General features: G+C 34.6%; 2 protein-coding genes, 5 non-coding genes and 2 pseudogenes across 7 annotated transcripts; 2 read left to right on the plus strand and 7 right to left on the minus strand.

The window, feature by feature from the left end:
- Positions 1–1,574: 1,574 nt before the first annotated feature.
- Positions 1,575–1,656, minus strand: LOC130498205 (small nucleolar RNA Z199). Its single transcript, XR_008937125.1, has one exon. It is a non-coding gene; the product is annotated as a small nucleolar RNA Z199 (small nucleolar RNA).
- Positions 1,657–1,725: 69 nt separating this feature from the next.
- Positions 1,726–1,823, minus strand: LOC130498209 (small nucleolar RNA R64/Z200 family). Its single transcript, XR_008937129.1, has one exon. It is a non-coding gene; the product is annotated as a small nucleolar RNA R64/Z200 family (small nucleolar RNA).
- Positions 1,824–1,886: 63 nt separating this feature from the next.
- LOC130498208 (small nucleolar RNA U54) lies at positions 1,887–1,973 on the minus strand. The gene has a single exon (XR_008937128.1). It is a non-coding gene; the product is annotated as a small nucleolar RNA U54 (small nucleolar RNA).
- A 59-nt stretch (positions 1,974–2,032) lies between these two features.
- Positions 2,033–2,108, minus strand: LOC130498280 (small nucleolar RNA SNORD18). Its single transcript, XR_008937195.1, has one exon. It is a non-coding gene; the product is annotated as a small nucleolar RNA SNORD18 (small nucleolar RNA).
- A 44-nt stretch (positions 2,109–2,152) lies between these two features.
- Positions 2,153–2,223, minus strand: LOC130498207 (small nucleolar RNA Z199). The gene has a single exon (XR_008937127.1). It is a non-coding gene; the product is annotated as a small nucleolar RNA Z199 (small nucleolar RNA).
- Positions 2,224–2,497: 274 nt separating this feature from the next.
- Positions 2,498–6,777, plus strand: LOC108816781 (paired amphipathic helix protein Sin3-like 2; annotated as a pseudogene).
- Positions 6,778–9,273: 2,496 nt separating this feature from the next.
- LOC108816361 (protein NRT1/ PTR FAMILY 5.8) lies at positions 9,274–12,306 on the plus strand. Its single transcript, XM_018588933.2, has 3 exons — positions 9,274–9,655; positions 10,459–10,985; positions 11,394–12,306. Exons 1-3 carry the CDS (start codon positions 9,383–9,385, stop codon positions 12,262–12,264), a joined length of 1,671 nt encoding a protein of 556 aa, XP_018444435.2. The 5' UTR covers positions 9,274–9,382; the 3' UTR covers positions 12,265–12,306.
- A 2,345-nt stretch (positions 12,307–14,651) lies between these two features.
- On the minus strand, positions 14,652–16,913 carry LOC108815150 (senescence-associated carboxylesterase 101-like; annotated as a pseudogene).
- A 1,303-nt stretch (positions 16,914–18,216) lies between these two features.
- On the minus strand, positions 18,217–20,665 carry LOC108818422 (senescence-associated carboxylesterase 101). Its single transcript, XM_018591388.2, has 3 exons — positions 20,434–20,665; positions 19,940–20,285; positions 18,217–19,610 (listed from the first exon to the last, which is right to left on the minus strand). The coding sequence occupies exons 1-3, from the start codon at positions 20,448–20,450 to the stop codon at positions 18,396–18,398; spliced, it is 1,578 nt and encodes a 525-aa protein (XP_018446890.1). The 5' UTR covers positions 20,451–20,665; the 3' UTR covers positions 18,217–18,395.
- Positions 20,666–21,093: the final 428 nt, after the last annotated feature.

Here is a 21,093-nt window from a genome sequence, read left to right on the forward strand (position 1 = left end):
TTAATTAAATAATACTAATCGTTTAATTAAGGTCCACTAACCAAATCAAATAAGTATATTCTAATCCAGTCAGTGATAGAAAAGAGCAGCAAATGTGGGCATAAATGAGGCTTATATTTAAACTGTCTTCTAATAATTTAGTCCACTAATTATATTTTACTTCTTGTAACAGAGGAGTGAACAAATATGAATATTCAAAAAAGGAGAATTCTATACATCACAGCCATACTTTTCTTATTTCAAAAGGCTGCTGCAAAAGGTAATATCACCAACCTTATAGATTGTCCATAACTTGTGATAACAATAATAGCTTTGCAAGTTCTGATCTCTCAATCACATTCCTGCGTGTTCAGTCAACAACATACAAAGCATGAAACCAAAGTAAAATGAGCAAAAAAAAGGTAAAATGAGCAAGTCTTTTTTTTTTGGGTATAAATGAGTAATGACATCTCCAACGGAAACCTATTTTCCACTATAATTCCAGATGGTCTAAGTTTCTTCCTACACTATTCTCCCAACTTCAACTACAGACATACTGTTTGTGATTGTTTTATTTAACTTGCTCAACATCGATGCCACATCATGCATATTCACTTGCTCTCTACTAACTTCTCTCATCCTCTTTTACATTGATTAGCATTGATGAGGCTTATCAGGATGGGACTCACTTCCTTGCATGTCATAATGTAGCAACATATCCACAGTCATTTCCATCTTCATATGCAAAAGGTACGTCTGATTACTCAAGGGGATTTTACATGGATGTATATATTACAGAGTTAATTTGTATATACACCAAGTTGAACGGATAAGGTAATACATATTTGGTCACAATTAGAGTATCCTTAAAAAATCTTCAATATCTTACATTTGAATGATTGTCATAGAATAGTGGGCAGCAACGCTTTGTTAACAAGAGAAAAAAAAGAGGAGACGGTCTGTATACATTGATGAACGTTTTATTTAACTTGGTTCAAACGGGTTATGTTACCGTAAATACTTATGTTATAAACTTATAAATAAGAAGTTAAGAACACACAATGCAGATGATACAAAATTAGATTTTCTAGTCATACAGTCAAAGCTAGGTGATGTGTTGTGTCATTGAAATTGCGTAGCGAAATTGAATTTTCTTATTTTATAGTTCGTAATTGCGAATATTCAGCGAAATTACTGTCATTGAACTTTTTGTCCATGCCATCGCAAGAAAAGCTTTGCGTAATATATGCAACACGTTCGATTTGCTATGCAATTGACATAGTTAATGAAGGTGTCACTAAGTTACAATAGTAGTCTATGAATTCGAATAGGGCTAGGGCGAATACATTGTCATTGAGCAATCTTAGCGAGCTGAGAATTCTGAGAAAACAAATCAAAGGAAAGGCAAATGAAGATCAGAGTTTGGTGTAAAATTCTCAGTCATGGTTAATCTGAAACACGGACCAATTTGTTACTCATCATATCTCTTTTTACAATCAATACTTAGTAAAAACCCAATGAAAACCAAAAATCTGAGGAATAACTAATAATTCTACATAATTATGTGAAAAAGAAAATGAGGAAAAACAAAATCGGATCATTAGAGACTTAAATACTAAGAATCATGAGGATTTTGATCCATCATATTGTTACAGTATTTGCTCATCATCTGATAACATAACAATTCAACATATGAAAACAACTAACGAAAGAATCCAAAGCAATTATTGCACAAAAAAAAAATTGAAACTGCTCAGATTTATGAATATTTATTCTCACTGATCCTTAATGAATCTCTGAAGTCTGACATGTGAATTTTATTCAAAAGATCATCACAGCAGAAGTTTTTATTTTGAAGACTGTAAATTACATTATATAATCAGAAAATATACTAGTGTGTATAATAAGGCTCTCATAAAGTATAAAAATATGTATCTTTCATACTGTATTCAGAATAGCGTATACTGCCGATATGGCAAAGTAATCACAGAGCCAAATACTAAAACTTGTTAATGTTTTCAGTAGGAGAAAAACAAATGGAAAATAGGCTACAGAGATCAGAGGTTGGTTAAAAATTCTCGGTCACGGTAAATCAGAAACACGGACCAATAAGTTACTCATCACATCTCTTGTTCCTAATCCAACCAAACAGAGAGAAGAAAAACAAAAATTAGATCATCAGAGAAATAAAATACTAATAATCATATAGTTCATATTGTTGCAGTATTTGCTCATCAGCTGATCTCAGAGAACGATTCAAAATCCTACACACACAAAAGAAAAAAGAAAAACTAAAGATCCTATGAAGAAGATAGCAGTCAATATATCTCTGCGGTTTCCGCCTCTCCTTTATATATCTTCTTCAATGAGAAGAAAACCCTAGTTTGTACTATTTTATCTTTAACGGATTTACTTAAAGGCCCAAAGAAGATATTTTCATGGGCCTTGACTCGGCCCATCAAAAAATATGAAATATTATTTTTGCTAGCTGCCGCTGAAACAAGTCGAAGAAGGCAACAGCTTCCGACGTAGTCCAGCTGCTCCAAAGGTTTTTGAGAACTCATGTGAACAGGGGTAGGGGTAGTGGTGGTGGGTTAGTAATAGAAGTGTTTTCTACAAGAAGCAATGAAGCGGAGGAGTGATGATATTAACGCCTCTGTGTCTTCTCCTCCTCTGGCCTCCTCTCGTGGCAAATCGTAAGAGCTCTCCTTTTTAGAAAATCTAAACTCTCATTCATAGCTATGAGATTTAGGGTTTAGGGTTTATGTTGTTTTTTTCTTTATAGTTGGTTCAGATTTAGTTCCATGCAATTTATTTATCTGACATTTTTTTTTACAAATCAGGCAAGTTGGTGGTCTAAGGAAAATGAGTGGGGATTAACTTAAATGTACTTGTTGAACTTAACTTAAAATATTTTTTTTAACTAAGTGAGAAGAGCTTGTATTGTGTATGGCACAGCAGTAGATCGGGGCTCACGATCCATGATGGCTTGTCCTACATGAAGTATGTTAAGAAGGTGTTTCAAGATCAAAGAGATACAATTGATACGTTCCTTGTGATTCTGAGAGACTTTAGGCATCAAAGGTAACACCTTTTGTTGCTTTCCTATATATCTGATATTTTTTTTTTGCCTGGCAACACTCTTCATCTTGCATTTATTTTTTACAGGACCGATCTACCTGACGTGGTTGCACGAGTGAAGGTGTTGTTCAAAGGGCATAACAATCTCATTTTGGGGTTTAACATCTTTTTGCCTGAGGGATTTAAAATAGCCCTTGATGATGATGAAGAAGAAGAAGCTCTACCACCAAATAAGAATATTGAGCAAGGCTTAGCTCCTTTAATAAATAACATCAAGGTTAAGACAAAAAAAAAAAAGTTTCTAGTATATTGCTTTCTTTGGAAGTGCCTTCCCCACCTACTGTCTCTTTTTGTTGTTTTGTTTAATACTGCAGAAACGGTTCCAGCACCATGAAGATGTCCTTAAGTCTTTCTTGGAGATCTTGAAATTGTATCTGTTTGATAAGAACATAGCTGAGGTTTACAATGGGGTAGTAATCTCACAGCTTGAGTGTATATGTATCTCTCCTATATATACTGTTTATAGTTCTAATATCTGTTTGTTTGTTAGGTATTAAAATTCTTTGAGGACCACCCGGATTCGCTTGAAGGATTTTTTAGGTGTTTTTCAGTGTCTTTGACGACTCATTCAGCAGCCCTGAGTCAGGCCCAACGCTGTGATGAACCAGGATCAGTCCCTCCTCCTGTTGTGGCAGTAGTCAAGGTATATATGGTATTGGTTTACATTTTTTCCTCACTCTACTATTGTTGTCACATCTCTGGTTTCATGTCATTTCGTTTTTTCATCATCAGGATCCCCAACCAGATAAGGCTGTTGCTTCTCGGGGTGACCCTGATCATAGTGTTCACCTTAATGCCGATGATGCACACAGAGCCGAGAAAAGGAGTGGAGAAGGAGAGTATAGAGAAAGGAGAAGCCGTGATTTGGACGTTGACGTTGAAGGAGAAGCAGAAGAGGAAGCTGTTTTGCAGCATTTTCCAAAGAAGAGAAAGTCATCTGAGAGTTTTGAAGCTTACTCTGGTCCTGCTGCTTCACATTATGAGGAAAACAATCTTAAAGGTAAGCAGGCTTTTAGTATATATAGAAAATTCATTGATCTCTTGGATGAGTTTAATCAGTTCTCTGAGCTTTGTGAGAGTACCAATGTATTTAAGATTCTTACTAACACTGTTGGGTTGTACACTTGCCGTAGAGTCACTTAGCAAAGAAGAAGATTTATCTAGTCCAAGGAATGGGGAGGAAAAAGAAAGAGAGGCTGCTAAAGGAAAGGAGCGATCCAAGAAGGACAAGTACATGGGGAAATCTATTCATGAGCTTGATCTATCCGATTGCATGTGTTGCACTCCTAGCTACCGGCTCCTCCCTTAAGATGTAGTAAATTTGATCTTCAGAGCTCTATATTGGCATTTTAAGAAGTCTACTGACTGTTATATCTTTATTTGCAGTATCCACTGCCTTCTGTGCGCCACAGAGAGACATCAGAAGCTGTTTTCTTGAATGATCACTGGGTTTCTGTCAAAGACTACTCTTCTAAGCACATGCGCAGAAACAAGTATGAGGAAAGCTTGTTTAAATGTGAAGATGACAGGTACCGTTTTACAATAAAGGAGATGATAGCTTTTGTATGTTGTTGCGGTTGGTTACTTGCTTCTTCTTCTTCTTGCTACAGATTTGAGTTGGATATGCTGTTGGAATCTGCGGGATCTGCAGCGGAAAGGGGACAAGAGTTGCTGAATAGCATCACTGAGAATAAAATCAGTCTAGAGGAGGGCTCCTTCGTGGTTGAAGACCATTTCACAGGTCTTTAGACGTTCAGTGATTGTAGCTCTCTCTCTCTCTTTGTTTCATCTCTTGTCTTAACATTTTCTGTTTTGTTGTTACAGCGCTAAATTTAAGGTGTATAGAGAGACTTTATGGGGACCATGGTGTTGACGTGACAGAGATAATACGCAAGCATCCAGCGGCTGCACTTCCTGTGATTCTGACTCGTTTGAAGCAGAGACAAGATGAATGGACAAAATGCCGTGAAGATCTTAATTTGATCTGGGCAGATGTGTATGGGAAATACCATTACAAATCACTTGATCACCGCAGCTTCTCTTTCAAGCAGCAAGATCCTAAGAACTTGAGTGCCAAAGGTAAGCAAGACCGTTCATTGCATACATTTGTTTCATTTTTTTAATGTTTAATCTTTCTTTGCTTGAATATGACCAGCGCTGGTGTCTGAAATCAAGGACCTGAAAGACAAGTCTCGGAAAGAATCTAATATTCCGCACTTGGAATATGAGTATCTGGACAGAAGTATACATGAAGATGTGTTCAAACTAGTCCAGTTCTCGTGTGAGGAGATATATTCTAACAAAGAGAAGATGAGTAAAGTTCTGAGACTCTGGAACAATTTACTGGAGATGATGCTTGCTGTTCCACCACCCAGGTCCAAGGAGGCTAGTAAAGATGTTACCACCAGAGTATTCTACGGGAATGAAGACTTTTATGTTCTATTCAGGCTTCATCGAGTGGGTGGTTCAATCGTTTCTTATAATTAATTATGCCTTCTCAGATTAAAAAGCCTGAACTCATAGTTAATTTGAATATCAATAGGTCCTTTACGAGAGAATATCGTCTGCAAAAACATATTGCACAGGTGGCAGTGAAATGAATCGGATAAACACGAAAGATACTGCTGCTTCACCACATCCTTATGCAAGGTACGTATACCTTGTTTGTGCAGGTTTATGAGTGCTCTGTTTAGTCTGCTTAATGGCTCGGTTGAAAATTACGAGTTTGAGGACGAATGTCGAGCTATTATTGGAAACCAGTCTTATGTTTTATTCACCTTGGACAAACTATTATACAGATTGGTTAAACAGGTAACAAACTTCTCGCGTCACCAGCCTTCTTTTTGGTTTTAATTTTTGATCAGTTACATTCATTCCTTCTTTTTTTGCAGCTTCAAGCTGTTGTAGTGGACGATATGGACAATAAGCTTCTTAAGTTGTATGAGTGTGACAAATCTGACAGAGTGTATTATGAAAACGCCAGGAACCTCCTTCACGATGAAAATATGTATCGGTTGGAATGTGTAAGAACCCTAAAACCAATACCCCACATTGTTTCTCTTCATTGAGGAAGTTACTACTGTTCACTAACATCTGATACTTGTTTCAGTCCTCCTCTCCACCTCGTTTGTCAATCCGGCTTATGGATAGTTGTATAAACGAGAACCCCGGAGCTTCCATGGATCCCTTGTTTGCAAGTAGTTATCCTCCGCAAAAGAAGTTTCTTTCCAACTTATCAGTAGTGCCACCACAGGCCATTATGTTACAACGGTATGTAATATATCCGAGTCTCAGTACCTTTTACATATCTCTGTTCACTTGTAAAATCTCATCTCTTGGCTGTATAATTTGGTACAGTTCGATTACTATTGGAATGATTCATGTCATTTTTATATAAACCCACTGATTTTTTATTTTTTATTTAAATCTTGATAGTTCAACAGCCAAGGAAGGTTAGAGACGGACCAAGTTCTCTCTGTGCAACACTCCCAGGAAAAAAAAAAGAAACAAGTGTTATTATTCTCCTCTCGTTAGTTTTCAATTAAGTTCCTTGCACAGTAAGTAGTGTGCGTGTAATTATCTAATTTGTATCTTGATTTAGATTTTTTTAAAATGTATGGTTAATTTAAATTTGAAAAATGAAGCTAACGTTTATCCCATTCTTGGGTTTCTTCCCTCTCAAAATTTGCTGGCCCATAAAGTTTCGTCAGCCCATTAGCTTTATTAGGCCTATTATGTTTTCAACTTTGAAACTGGATAACTGCTCGAATTTTCTCCATCTTTATCATCATGAACAACTTCAGAATCTATTAAATATGATGGTGTTGTGGCTGCTGTTTGTGCATATGGTATGGATATGGCGTTGAGACGAAGGAGAAGACCGTACATGGCTTGTTGAAAAGATTTATTCATGGCGTTTGAGTCCTTGTTGCTCAAAAAAAAAATTGAGTCCTTAATATTTTTGATAATTATGACTTAGATACAAATGAAAATGACTATACTACTAATCTAAGATTATTTTTAACAGAACTACTAATATAGATTAACCAATACAATTACTGACTAGATATTAATATATGCAAAACTAGGCGTGAAGGGTTCATGGCCACAGCTTTTTATACGAAAAAACAAAAATAGCAAGCACGATGATTGATCAAATGGAACCGTTACAAAGCTTATAAATTGACAAATTCCTAACCTTTTTTTTTTGAAAAATAATTCCTAACCTTTTATTGCGATAGGATCAATTAAAGTTTCATTTTTCAGTAGGAAAAACAATTTAAAACTAAAATTTGTTATGAAAACACCGTAGTCTACTAGTTAAGGTTTAAATATTCCTACACACAGATCAAAAGTTCAACCCTAGATTATGCAATTTTTTATATATTAAATTTACAAAGGATTTTCAACATGGTGTAAATAAATCATCGTTATAAAAAAATTAAAATTTGTTACAATTAAGATATTCATACATAAGTTTAACTTAGCATTTGAACAGAAACACACATCCTTTTTTCATAAACTTTTGTTATTGTTTTAAAGATGAACAGTCCTGTCTTTGGTAAATTTGAATACTTTTGTGAAACAAAAGATACTGTATCTAATTTTTTTTTTTAACAACTCCAATAATTATTATAATACTACTTATAATGATCATTCGATAATTGACCGTCTGAGACCAGGTAAATAATATATATAGATTTTTGTTAGAAAAGAAGATTAATGCATAACCACAAAAACCATAGAACTCGATACAACTTTTGTTTGGTTTTAAACTCTCTATGACTTTGATGCTCCAGAATTCTATATTTACATCAAAGTAACCAAGACAGTAGCACACATAAGAATTGGCGAACCTAGGTAAATGATTGTGGATGCACTTGCCTCCATAATAATTTTTTTTTTTTGTATATCTCTTAAAAAATCCGATGTCTACACCTATAATTATATCTAAGTTTACATCTATTCTATCATTTGTGCATCCAATGAAAAAAAATCTTTGGATTCGCCTAAATTTTGGCCTTAAGGACACACGGTCACCAAACTTATTTGGCCTAAATTTTGCAAAATACAAATCTAATATATAAATTATCTTCTATTCCAAAAATATAAATTATCACGAAAACATCAAAACTTTGATGCCTTTAATCAGAGAGCATACTCGAAAAGAATTATGCTCACAAACACGGGAGTTTATTCAAAGAGCCACAAATAACTAAATCAGCATTAAAAATACGTATATACAGTTTCACTTATACTACAGTTTATGATGCGTGGTACCGACGATGATGTAACCAAAAAACGTAAGCTACTCGATGTTTACGTTGGTGCAAGTCGACATATTGCCACTCACTACACCTTTCTCCAAAGCCAAGCCCTAAAGTGGACTTTATTTTATCTTCCTTTTTGTTTTAGATTTTTTCTTTTCCTTTCTTAGTTACTTGTATTTGTATATATATATAAATCTTGAATTTATATAAATGACGAGAACTTGTTAGTGTCCCCATATATGGACATTGGACTCTAACACATAATAGATCATTCATTTTATCAATATAAATACAGACATATTTTTTTCTCATTTTTTAATAAGAAGATCAGGGATATATGGAAAATCATAATGGTTGTACTGTACAGGCCAAAATAGTTGGTGCCAATAATGTTCTGTTGCACGTACCTATACAAACTCCTCTTTTTGCAATTCGTTTTGTCCCTTTCTCTTTTCAAGTAAAAGAGTAAGAAACAAAATAAAAAGAGAGAGAACTATGGTATTAGTTTCTACATGCATAGTATTACTATAATGTCATTTTCATAATATTGAATATATTCCCATAAGAAAATAAAGTCTAGATAAAAAGTAGTTGATGAGTTACATGATAGTTTCCTCTTGAGTTGGAAGAAACGTATATGGAATGAATTCTACAAACATAGGAGAAAATAATATTATATATATTGTTCTTGACAAGGAAGTTTATTTTCTAGAAACTTAAAAAGAATTTTAGTTTTTAATGTTTTAGAAATATAGTTCCTTTTTAGATTAGACAAACAAAAAAAGATTGTCTTCTACTCAGATGTATATGTCTATAGGCGTGTGCACTGCACCCACCCAAATGTATGGCCTAAAGCTTTATAAATATATTTCTACACGCTAAGCATAACCATAGTTCTCTTCCTCATACACACAAAAAAACACAGCCTTACTTCTTTTTCTCTTTCTCAAAACACATACATACAAAAGCACAAGCTTAAATATCCTCACTTGATGGCTGGAGGAGAGAAAAGAAGAGGACTTAGTAAATCTTGTGCCCTTCTCATAGTGATTGCTGGGATCGAAAGATATGCATTCAAAGGAGTTGCATCAAACTTGGTGACGTATTTAACTGATGTGGTAAAGATGAGCAATTCAAGAGCAGCCACGACTGTTAATACTTGGAGTGGCTTCACTTTCATGTTGCCTCTCTTCTCTGCTCCTTTAGTCGATACTTACTGGGACAGATTCTTCACCATTCTAGCTTCTTCTTCTCTCTACTTTGTGGTCAGTATCACTATACCAACCCTTTTATTAGAATCAACAATCAGAAAGAGTCGATTCAAGACTGGTTTACTTAATTATATTTTACATATTGAAACATGTTCGTATGATCTCTTTATCAAGTGGTCCCCTTTCCTTTTTCCATTACATCTTCTCCTTTTTACGTTTATTTTTCTTGATAAATTTTGTATCACATCGTTTTTTTTTTTTTGAACACTAATGTATCACATCGTTTAAAGAGAGCTATTGAGGCATATTTGCTTGACAACTGCAACTTTTAGGATTTGATACGAAACGTTTCTTAAGATTTTATTTTTCTATTTTGTTTGTGTTTGGTACTAAATCTGTCAACATTTCGATGGATTTCCTAAGAAAATGATTTTCTCACTAACTATTTCCTAATTAATCTTCCTTTTTAGTATGGAATGTTGCTAAAGTTTGGTTCTATAATGTGGTTTTTGGGATCTTATCAAAAATAGTTACATTCCTCATTAAGCTTGCATTATATTCCATTTCTAGATGTTACACCACTGAATACTTAGGAGGATCAATAAAAAGGAAATAAGCCCATTATTGTAAGTTTAACCTAACTTCTCTTCATAGAAAAAATACTTATATTTAGGAACTCGGACATCATTTTATTCAGAATTTAACTAAAGTTTTTTGTTATGTATATTATTTTAGGTTCTTATTTAAAGATTAAATATTTGTGACTATTATTATTTTAAATTCATTTTAGAGATTCTATCTTTTGCTAATTATGTAAGTTATTAATGTTTGGCATTTTGTTTGGTATATTTAAACAGGGACTAGTGGGATTGACATTGACGGCATATGCTGGGTCACGTTCCACTACTAAAACCATATCTCTTTACTTCCTCTACACTTCACTTAGCCTCGTCGCTCTCGGCCTAGGCGTCTTAAACCCATCTCTACAAGCATTTGGTGCTGACCAGCTTGACCACGACCTTGACCATGACCATAACCACGAACAATCCTCAGAGAAAACAGAAGTCAAATCGGACCGTAAGAGTCGGTTTTTCCAGTGGTGGTATTTTGGTGTCTGCGCCGGTAGTCTTCTAGGAGTCACCGTCATGGCTTATATCCAAGACACATTTGGTTGGGTTCTCGGTTTTGCAATCCCAACCGGTTCCATGTTATTATTAATCTTCTTGTTCCTATGTGGCTGCGGAGTTTACGTCTATGCTGATCCAGGTTCAGACCCAAAATCTAAACCGTTTCAAACGATCTTAGATACTATCAAAGGAGCAGTGACGAGAAGAAGTAAGATCACTCTTGAGAACAACCATGATTTGAATGCCTTGGAGCTACAGTAAGTACTCATCATAATTCAGTCCATAATAGACACACAAAATTTTGATGTGCCTAGTTCCCAATTTGGTTTAGTTTTCGGTTTAAGAAATATTGAAGCTGAATGAAAACCAAATTATGGTTGAGTCTGGTTTTTGGTTTCAGGTTAGAACCGATTTTCTAAGTTTAAGTCCAGTATTTTTGGCATAATATGTAAACTTTAAATCTAATTTTTTAAATGTTAAATTTTTTGTCGGTTGATTTTTATAGTAAAATTGGATTCGTTGATAAAAAATGGTACAAGTGAATTCTGGTTACGGTTTGTTGGAATACATATATTATTCGGTTCATTTTCTTTCCGGTTTGATTTAAATATTGGTTAAGTTGCAGTCAATACCCTATAATCTTGTTCTTATTTTGTTGTATATAGGCTGCAAGGGAAGCCTCTATGTAACTGTAGCAACACTGAAGCTACTAGTACTGCTACTACAAAGAGCTTGGCTGATAATGAAAGCAGCAAGACCGGTTCCTCTGGCCTCCAAACCGTCAAGCTATTGCTTCGGCTATTACCCATATGGACGATGCTTCTAATGTTCGCAGTCATATTCCAACAACCGGCGACATTCTTCACAAAGCAAGGTATGGCTATGAAGAGAAACATCGGACCAAACTTCAAAATCCCACCCGCAACGTTACAAAGCACTATCACCTTGTCTATAATACTTCTCATGCCCTTGTACGACAAAGTCTTGATCCCGATGGCCAAGAAAATATCCAAAAACGAAAAGGGAATTACCGTCATGACAAGAATGGGAATTGGTATGTTCTTATCCATCATTGCCATTGTTATTGCTGCCTTAGTCGAAAGAAAAAGACTAAAGATAAGCAAAGAGATAAAGACTTCACCAAATACTACAGAACCACTGAGCATATTCTGGCTCTTACCTCAATACATTCTACTAGGAATCTCGGACATTTTCACGGTTGTAGGGATGCAAGAGTTCTTCTACAGTGAGGTTCCGGTTAGAATGAGAACGATGGGGTTTGCGTTGTACACGAGTGTTTTCGGTGTGGGGAGTTTCGTGAGTGCAGCGTTGATTTCGGTGATAGAGAGTTACACGAAGTCAAGAGGCGGTAACTGGTTTGCGGATGATATGTCGGAAGCTAGACTTGATAAGTACTATTGGCTTTTGGCTCTCACAAGTGCTATTAGCTTTTTGATGTATATTGTTATTTGCAAGTATTTTAAGAGTACTAGTAGTGATCATCAAAATGATGATAAATGCGATGAGACTTGTTAATAGACTAAAAACAGCTAGAAATAGCTGTTTGGTAACGCTTTACGAGTTGCGTGTAATGAATGTGAAGTGTTAGCAAAAAAACAGATAAAAAATATACGAACTATATTTGGTTTGACCAAAAACAAATAAAAGTATGGAGAACTATATTCATACATAGCTTACACGTATTATTTAAGATTAAATAACTATATAACAAATTAAAATACAAAAAGAAGAATCTTAAGAGTACAACACCACACAATTTGACTTTTAATTAATTTACTAGATTTTGACCCGCGCTTTTAAAGCGCGGGATTCAATTTTGTTAAAATATTTTTTATTTAACGAAGATAACAATTTCTATATAAAACCTATATATTTTACGTTTATATGAAATTTATATATAATTCTGTATCTGTATTTTATTTTGGTTATTTTTATTAGGTTTATTATAATTTTGAGAATTTCGATTGATTTGGATTTATGGGTAATTTGTTTATTTAACCCTTTTATTAATATGTAACATATGTATTTGTATATATAATAATAAAATATGTTTAATTCAGTTTATTTTTAAGATTTATTTATAATTTGTTTTTACTATGAAAATCAAAATATTTTGAACTTATTAGTAGTAGTTTAGTTATATCTTATAATATTTTAAATTATAATAAATTTGTGTTCAAATGATCGATTTTATTTAATAGTATAGATTTGGAAATCTATTTAGGTAAGATTTGACTGGTAGTTAATGTAGATTCATAATAAAATATACAAATCTAATAAATCAATATAACTAACTGATATATTTCATATATTTGTAATTAACTGAAATAATATCATCAGTGATGTTGTTTTGTAAAAAAATTAAAATATACCTTTCTCTTCAAATTTTAAATATATAAATGTATATAGTAAGAATTCCATAATAACTTTACTATAAATTTATTATGTTAGAACGTAAAGACTACCAATCAGTTATCTAAATAAGTATATGTAATGTTTGCTTGATAGTGTTTTCCAATGAGTTAAGTATATTTATGTAATTATGGAATCTAATTATTAACATATGAATTGTGTATGTATATTAATAAAATAATATTTATGCACTTGAGATAAATAAGGAAAATAGCTTGGTAGTTACAAATAATTTCCATTTTTTTTAATTAAAATTTAAATGCAGTGGCATGGTTGTAAATATATCAAAAAACTAAGGGGATGTCAAAAATTGTACTTCAATTTTAATAGTATAGATTATACACTATATAGTATAAGAAGCAATTATTGTTTTGGAAACTAAAAATTGTACAAACAGAAAAACAACAATAAATGATTGGCTGGTTTAAACAGATATGCAGTTGCAAGAATTTTGGACGCGGGTAATTACGATTTCAAACATTATTAAACAATTTGTACTATTGGCACAACAAGCCAAAAGCTGCAACGTAGGCCAGTGATCCTTGACTCGGTTTGGAGGCTTTAGGCGGCCGAGTCCAACTCAGGCTTACCTATCCCTTATATATTAAAAGAGAAGCATTGTCATTTAATGCGTTCACACTATATTAGATACGTGTCAGCTCCATATTCATTTCAATTTAAGTATAATTATGTGTCGGCTTCACAATTATTTGACAATTAATGCGTTCACATTCAAAAATTTTAACTCCATCCAAGATAATTTCTAAAAAAATATTAATCATCTTATTTTTGTTTCTGCATTTTTAACCTTTGTATTAGTAAATTGAAATTCTCTCCGTACAGCTACTGAATAATATCATATTTGAAAAAAAAAGAAATTACAAAATCATTAAGATTCACATCAACTAGAATATTAAAATGAGAATATTTTTGAAATTGAAAGTTTCATATGTTGCCGAACTTAGCTATGGTTAAGACTTCTGTACACGAATACAATAAATATTTATAATTGGTTATGAATTAAAAACTGAGGTAAGAAACACTATACACACACAAAGTCAGATCTTTAATTCAGCCAATATTATTTTAGGGATCTTTAATTTATGTAAATTTAAATATTTAGTTTTATGTTATTCAATTTTTTATGTTATTCATTTTTTTATGTTTTATATTATTATATTTCGAACTTTTAGGATTTAAGTATATTTGAATTTTGTTAAGAAAATACATAATTAAAATTGATATTCAAACTCGAATTCAAACCGAACCGCAATAATTCAAACCAAATCTAAATTAAAATTTGTAAATATCCGAATACAATTTAAATTTCTAACTCTAAAAATCTGAAATCCGAATAGATCAACTGAAAAGATATATGAATGTACATCCCTAGAAAAAGCTATACAGCAAATTCTTTAACATACAAAAAATAATCTAATAAACTATTTCACTCCGCGCTGTAGCGCGGATTATTACCTAGTAATATGAGTATAAAGGGGTCAGTGAGACACACGTCGTAAAAAGGAAATTAGAATAAGTAGCAAGTTTATTATTTACTGACCATAAGTCTTATACTTCCCAGTGTTCATAAACTCGGTGAACTCAGGTGAAGAACTAAACCCATCTCGTATTCCTTTGATCGCTTTGTACAATTTCCACCATGTCATGAAACTGCTTTTATCCAAGAAAATCTCCGGTGAAACCTCACGGTTTCTAATAATCTCCCACACGTTACTCCTCAAACTTCATGAGTTTTCCGACCAATCCCTCGTCTGGTTGTGTTTTCAGCTGATTTATTACGATCAACGCTTCCTCAACTTCAGACCAGAAGCAAGAGTCAAACGTTAACAGTTCACTCAAATCCGTCCCTTTACGTCTAAGCGTTACGTTCAACTCAGACTCCTTGAACCATTTCTCAAGCATAACATAGTAGTGAGGCCTTCCCGTAGTTCTGTACTCTTTTTTACCCTCTAGGTAATATTTAGCAATGTCGAGCGGTTCCATTAACCTTCTATAGTTGTTAGCGGAGAGGAGACAACGTTTCTTGAGATACGATGCTTCACCCTGAGGCATCTTCTCCACTTCTTGAACCACCGTTTCCCAGTAATCATTCATCTCTCTCCTTCGAATCTCATAAACAAAAGCTGGTTGGTTCTTGAACTGGTCGTAGTAAACGATCTTGGCCTTCTTGCTTTCCTTCTTGTACCACTCCATATAAGCCATTGATATCTTCACTTCATCTAGTTTCTTAAGCTGATCAAAACGCTGATTCTTCTTCTTCTCAGCACGTTTCTTCATTCCGCTGATGATAATATCACCAGCCATCAGTCTTGCATCCACCGTTGAAAATCGATCAAGACTCTTTAGAACTTCTCCGTAGACTCTCCCTCCAGCTAGAACTGTATTACCACCGATTAGTAGCCCCATGACGGCCTTAGGGTCCTCGATGCAAACGCATCTAGATTCGTTACAGATCAAGTACGTTCCAAAAGGCTCAAAACCTTTTGTTATGATGGGAGTTTGTGTTGCATCCGTCACGTGAAGGAAACATGAGTTCCTCACGGAGTTCTCTAGAATCTGTTGGAGATTAGCGTCTCCGATAGAAGGCGAGCCAAACGTGATGCACAAGGGACGTTTTAGTTTTGGCTTGACGTCTTCTAGAAGCCATAACGTGAACAGAGATGCAATAGATCCTCCTAACGCAGCTCCTGTAATGATCACTGGTTTCTTAGACTTTAGCAACTGCAACACACAAATATAATTTTATAATTAAGATACACAGAGTTTTTGACTTGAAAACCCATACTAGATTTAAGAAAATTAAGAACCGAGTATATGTTGCTCAGAAACAAAAGCAGAGTATTAAAAAGCTATTGACTTGTATCACAAGGCAGATAGGTTTAAGCAGACACACTTTAGATCAGTTTCTTATTAGACTCGATCAGCTACAAACACAAATATAATATTTTAAGATTCACCGAGTTGTTTATTTGAAAACCCATACTAGATTTAAGAAAATTATGAACAGAGTATTAAAAAGCTATTGACTTGTATTACAAGGCAGATATGTTTAAGCAGACGATGTCTTCATCTTAGGTCAGTTCTTAACGACGCTGAATTTAGGTTGTGTCTAAACAAATTCATAGAGAGTATAAAGGCTACTGAGTGTAACTAAACTACCTCTGCTTTGAGGTTAGTGAGACTTTTATTCCTAGCCACAGAGGCAAAAAGCTGAAGAGCAGTTGTATGAAGAGCAAAGGAAGGGGTCTTCTCGGAGCAGAGGAAGCTAAACAGATTAGCATCTTGTAACTCAGGATGAGGAACAGGAGTAGAACCACAGTTTAAAGAGGCATCTATGCAAACAGGTGGTGCAGCGAAAACCACAAAGACGAATTTGGCTTCCTTGTAAACCTGAAATTCTAGAGGTGGTTCTTTAGACTGAAGGTTTGACTCGTGTATCTCCGAGATCTTATTCCACGAGGTGTTTAAGAGACCGGAGCTTAACACAAGTTTCCCAAGCTCAGTACAGTTTCTATAACCAGGACAAGGACTTTAGTCAGTGCCCACATAACATGAAGTTGTGCAAAAACTAAGCAAAATATAGAAGAAAGTAATCGTAATACTTACTGTGAATAAGAATCCATGGCAAAGGCTAGAACGATATGCGGAGAATAATGCTCAAAGGGACAAAGCAGACAATGTTTATCTCGGTGTCTGAAAACGAGAGTCCATTTGAAAATACTTATAGGCATGTAAGTGTGATGGTACAAAAGAAAAACGTAATTTAAAGTCAAGTAGTTAAAAAGTCAAATACATATATATAGTTAATTGTTAGTTACTATCGCTTGTCCATGAAGAAATTGCAATAAGACTTGTTCGTCTTTCGTTATTGATTCACACAAGTGTAGCATTACAATAAGTGCCCACTCTCTCAGCCATGAATTTATTTTAAACCACTTGATCATATCACAGAGAAAATGTAGAAATAAGATTTTACATGTATTCGATAAGCCACGATTCAAGTGGTTTAAAATAAATTCATGGCTGTTTGGTCGTGAAGAAAATTGCAAACCATTCAGATGTTATTAGGCCTGAACATATGGTTAGTGTTATGAATTTAATGTATTTGATATCATTCAGTAAGGTCTTGAGAGCAAAACTGACCACATATTATCTTCTAATCTTTTAATTAGGCTTACTAAGTTACACGAAGACACTAGTTTGTTTTTAATGATAGTTTTGACTACTTCTAATCTTTTTAATATGCTTATTAAGTAACACGAAGACACTAGTTTTTTTTTTTTTACTACTTCCATGCTAATTTTAAACAAGTGTCACTTGTATGTGCGTAGGTTGCCGTGCATCAAATTTCATTTAAAATTTCTAAAAAAGGGGAAATGAATTTAAAAACTCATATTGGAGGGTCTCATATATTAAAAATATTACAGAATATTAAAAGAATGAAGTAACAGAATACATATATATAGAAATTTGAAATTTGAGATAGGTATGTCATCTGAGATACTCAAGAATTTTTTTTTTGAAAAACTCATCACACATGTTATGTTTTGTATAAGAAATTTGATTTTATAAATTTTGCAGATGTGGTTTGATCACAGTGACTGCCGATGTTACAAACACCACCAGTGCAGGATTATGCATTTTCTCTGATGTTATTGTTAGATTTATTTTTTTTTTTTTGCAAATAAATTAGATTTATTTTTTGAAACTAAATAAATGTTTGCTTACTGATGTTATTAACACTATAGAATACTAATAATCAATCATCGTCGCAAAACATTTGATAATACCGTTTGAAGAGTAAAGCATTCTTATATAGTGACAAGACCTTTCAGAGGTTCTATATATTTCTGTATTCCGTTTTTTTTCTTCAGCATAACTTAGAACGTATCTATAAATATGAACATGTTGGTTATGTCTTACCCCAATCACTATCTATAAAAGAATTTGACAAGCTTCAGTCTCTCTCTTTCCTTACTACTTGTAAACTTACACAAGTCCCAGAAACCAAACTTTTCCGTCACAACTAAAACATTTTTCTATAGTAAAACCATGATTACTGCCATGATTACTGGAGGAGATGTTTACAAGGTCATCAAATCAATGGTTCCTTACTAAAGGTATCAACACCATAAAATACAAATAATCAATCATCGACTCAAAAACATTTAACGATACCCGTTTAAAGAGTAAAAAATGTAAATCACTATTCTTCAGCAGGCTTGACCATAACTCTCGTACTTCCTATCGTTCATAAACTTGGTCAACTCAGAAGGTGAAGAAGAACCAAACACTTTGACGACATCTTTGTACTCTTTCCACCACTTCATGAAACTGCTCTTCTCCAAAAAAATCTCTGGCGAAACCTCACGTTTACTAATCCTCTCCCACACGTACTCTTCAAACCTCACAAGCTTCCTCAACAACACCTCTCTCTCACCTTCTTGTGTCTTCTTCAACTCATTGATTGAGATCAAAGCCTCCTCAACTTCAGACCAAAAGCAAGAATCAAAAGTTAATAGCTCACTCAAATCCGTCTCTTTACCTCTAAGCGGTTCTTTCGGATTCCCCTCCCTAAACCATTTCTCAAGCATATCATAGTGTCTCGACCTCCCAGAGGTTCTGTACTTTCTCCCACCGTTATAATAATACTCAGCAATGTCTAACGGCTCGACCATACGTCTGTAGTTGTTCCCGGAGAAGAGAGACCTCGTCTTGAGAACAGACTTTTCACTCTGAGGCTTCTTCTCAACTTCTTCAACCAACGATATCCAGTAATCGTTGACCTCTGTTTTCCGCTTCTCGATATCTACGTCGAAGGGTGAAGCACTAGACGCGAGATGAGTCTTGAACCGGTCGTAGTAACCGACCCTGCTCATCTTGCTTTTCTTTTTGTACCACTCTATATATATCATCGATATTTTGATGTCGTTTAGTTTCTTGAGCTGGTCATAACGCAGCTTCTTCTTCTCAGCACGCTCCTCCATTCGAGTGATAACGTCGTCTATCATCAATCTTGAATCCTCCATCACCGTTCGATCCAAACGATCAAGAACTCTGCCGTAGTCTATCTGATCTACTGCACTAGCACCGCCTAGCAGCTCCATGACGGCTTCAGGGTCTTCGATGCAAATACATTCGGAGTCGAAACATATCAAGAACGTTCCAAAAGGCTTGAAGTCTGTGTTGATGGGAGTTTGTGAAGCATAAGCCACGTGGAGGAAGCATGAGTTTCTCAAGGAGTTTTCAAGAATCTGTTGTAGGGAAGCGTCTCCGAGTAAAGGCGAGCCAAACGTGATGCACAATGGACGTTTTAGTCTTGGCTCGACTTTTTCTAGAAGCCATAGTGTAAAGAGAGATGCGACCGATCCTCCTAAGGCAGCTCCGGTGATGATCACATGTTTATTGGACTCAAGCAAATGGAGCAACTACAAAACCACACATATAACTTTTACAATTCACTTGGTGTCTGTCTGACATTCTAAAAATATTTATAAAGATGTTATACGCTCAAATTAAAGTTTTTGTTCTTATTTATTTTTACATAAAATTTTCATAATATCTATATATAATTAAAATTGTCCACTGCTCTGACAGGCAAAACTATAGAGAAAAACACAAACTAGATATGTGTCAAGCATAGACACTAACTTTCAAGATTCTGAAATAGTCTTGACCTCATCATAACATGTTGACTTACATTCTAAAAACAATTCTGAAGAGAGAGCATAAGCTAATGAGTGGGATTCGAGATTACCTTTGATTTGAGGTGGAGGAGATTGTTTTTGTAGGCAGAGACAAAAAGCTGAAAAGCAGGGGTGTGAAGAGAGAAGGAGGAGATCTTCTCGGAGCAGAGGAAATGAAAAGGGTTTTGATCTTGTGCCCCAGAAAGAAGTGTAGAAGCAGAGTTCAAGGGGCAAGTTGCGTTTATTGATGGTGCGACAAAAACAACAAACGTGTATTTGGTTTCTTGGAAAATCTTGATTCCTAGACCTGGAGTTTGAACCTGATGGGCTCTTGATGAACGTAACTCTGAGATCTTATTCCATGAGCTGTGTAAGAGACCAGAGCTCAACACAAGCTTCCCAAGCTCAGAACCTTTTCTAAAAAACCAAGAAAGACCGTGAGTTTAGTCAAACCAAGATTTTCAAGAAGAAAATTTCAAGAACCGACAGATGTCTGAAATGAAGGCTGGTAAGTAACTGACAAATAAAAGTGAAAGGAAAAAAAGGGAGTAATCAATATGCTTACAGTGAAGAAAAATCCATAATATGAGCTGGAAAAGATCTGTGGAGGAACAGGTTCAAAGAGACAAACGATGAAAAGCAGCAGACAAAAGAAGATGTCTAAAATAATGAGAAGAGAAGAGAGTTCATTTTAAAAACAATAAAATAACAAAAAAGTAATGTGTATCCAAATAAATATCTAATTATCAGCAAACAAGAAACATAAAAAGTAATGTTTATTGTTCTTCCCCCTCTCTCATTTTCCGGGAAGAAGCATAGAAAGCCAAAGATTCGTTTAGCATACGCTTCCACTTTAGTTGACGTTGAGACACAAGTGTGAATTTAATAAACACACTTGCAATTTAATAACGTAGCATGCCAATGTGAACACTCATTTATCAAAACGACGTATGAAGAAGAAAAAACTCCCGGTGACGATTTGTTTAGTGTTGGCTCATATACAGACAATAAATACCCGTAATAAGTGTCACCAACTTTCTCACAGTCGTGACTTTATTTCCAAGTTTAGTAAACCATCTAAATCATTAATCATATGTGCAGCAGAAAATGAGATTTAGGATAAGCTGAGATGTATTTGATGGGGGCATGTATAAGTCTTTCATCTTAAGTCCCTCCCCACTGATCCATTTAAAGTTAAACGTATAGGCCCAGATCTAAAGCCCAA

Source organism: Raphanus sativus, chromosome 7 (genome assembly GCF_000801105.2).
Source record: "Raphanus sativus cultivar WK10039 chromosome 7, ASM80110v3, whole genome shotgun sequence".
In the NCBI taxonomy this organism is placed as follows: domain Eukaryota; kingdom Viridiplantae; phylum Streptophyta; class Magnoliopsida; order Brassicales; family Brassicaceae; genus Raphanus; species Raphanus sativus.

Excerpts from the sequence above, each read along its gene's own strand:
- LOC108816361 (XM_018588933.2), top strand. The coding sequence starts at position 9,383 with ATGGCTGGAGGAGAGAAAAGAAGAGGACTTAGTAAATCTTGTGCCCTT. Across the intron at positions 9,656-10,458 it reads CTTCTTCTCTCTACTTTGTG|GGACTAGTGGGATTGACATT; the intron begins GTCAGTATCACT and ends ATATTTAAACAG. Across the intron at positions 10,986-11,393 it reads TTGAATGCCTTGGAGCTACA|GCTGCAAGGGAAGCCTCTAT; the intron begins GTAAGTACTCAT and ends TGTTGTATATAG.
- LOC108818422 (XM_018591388.2), bottom strand. Across the intron at positions 19,611-19,939 it reads TCCTCCACCTCAAATCAAAG|TTGCTCCATTTGCTTGAGTC; the intron begins GTAATCTCGAAT and ends GTGGTTTTGTAG.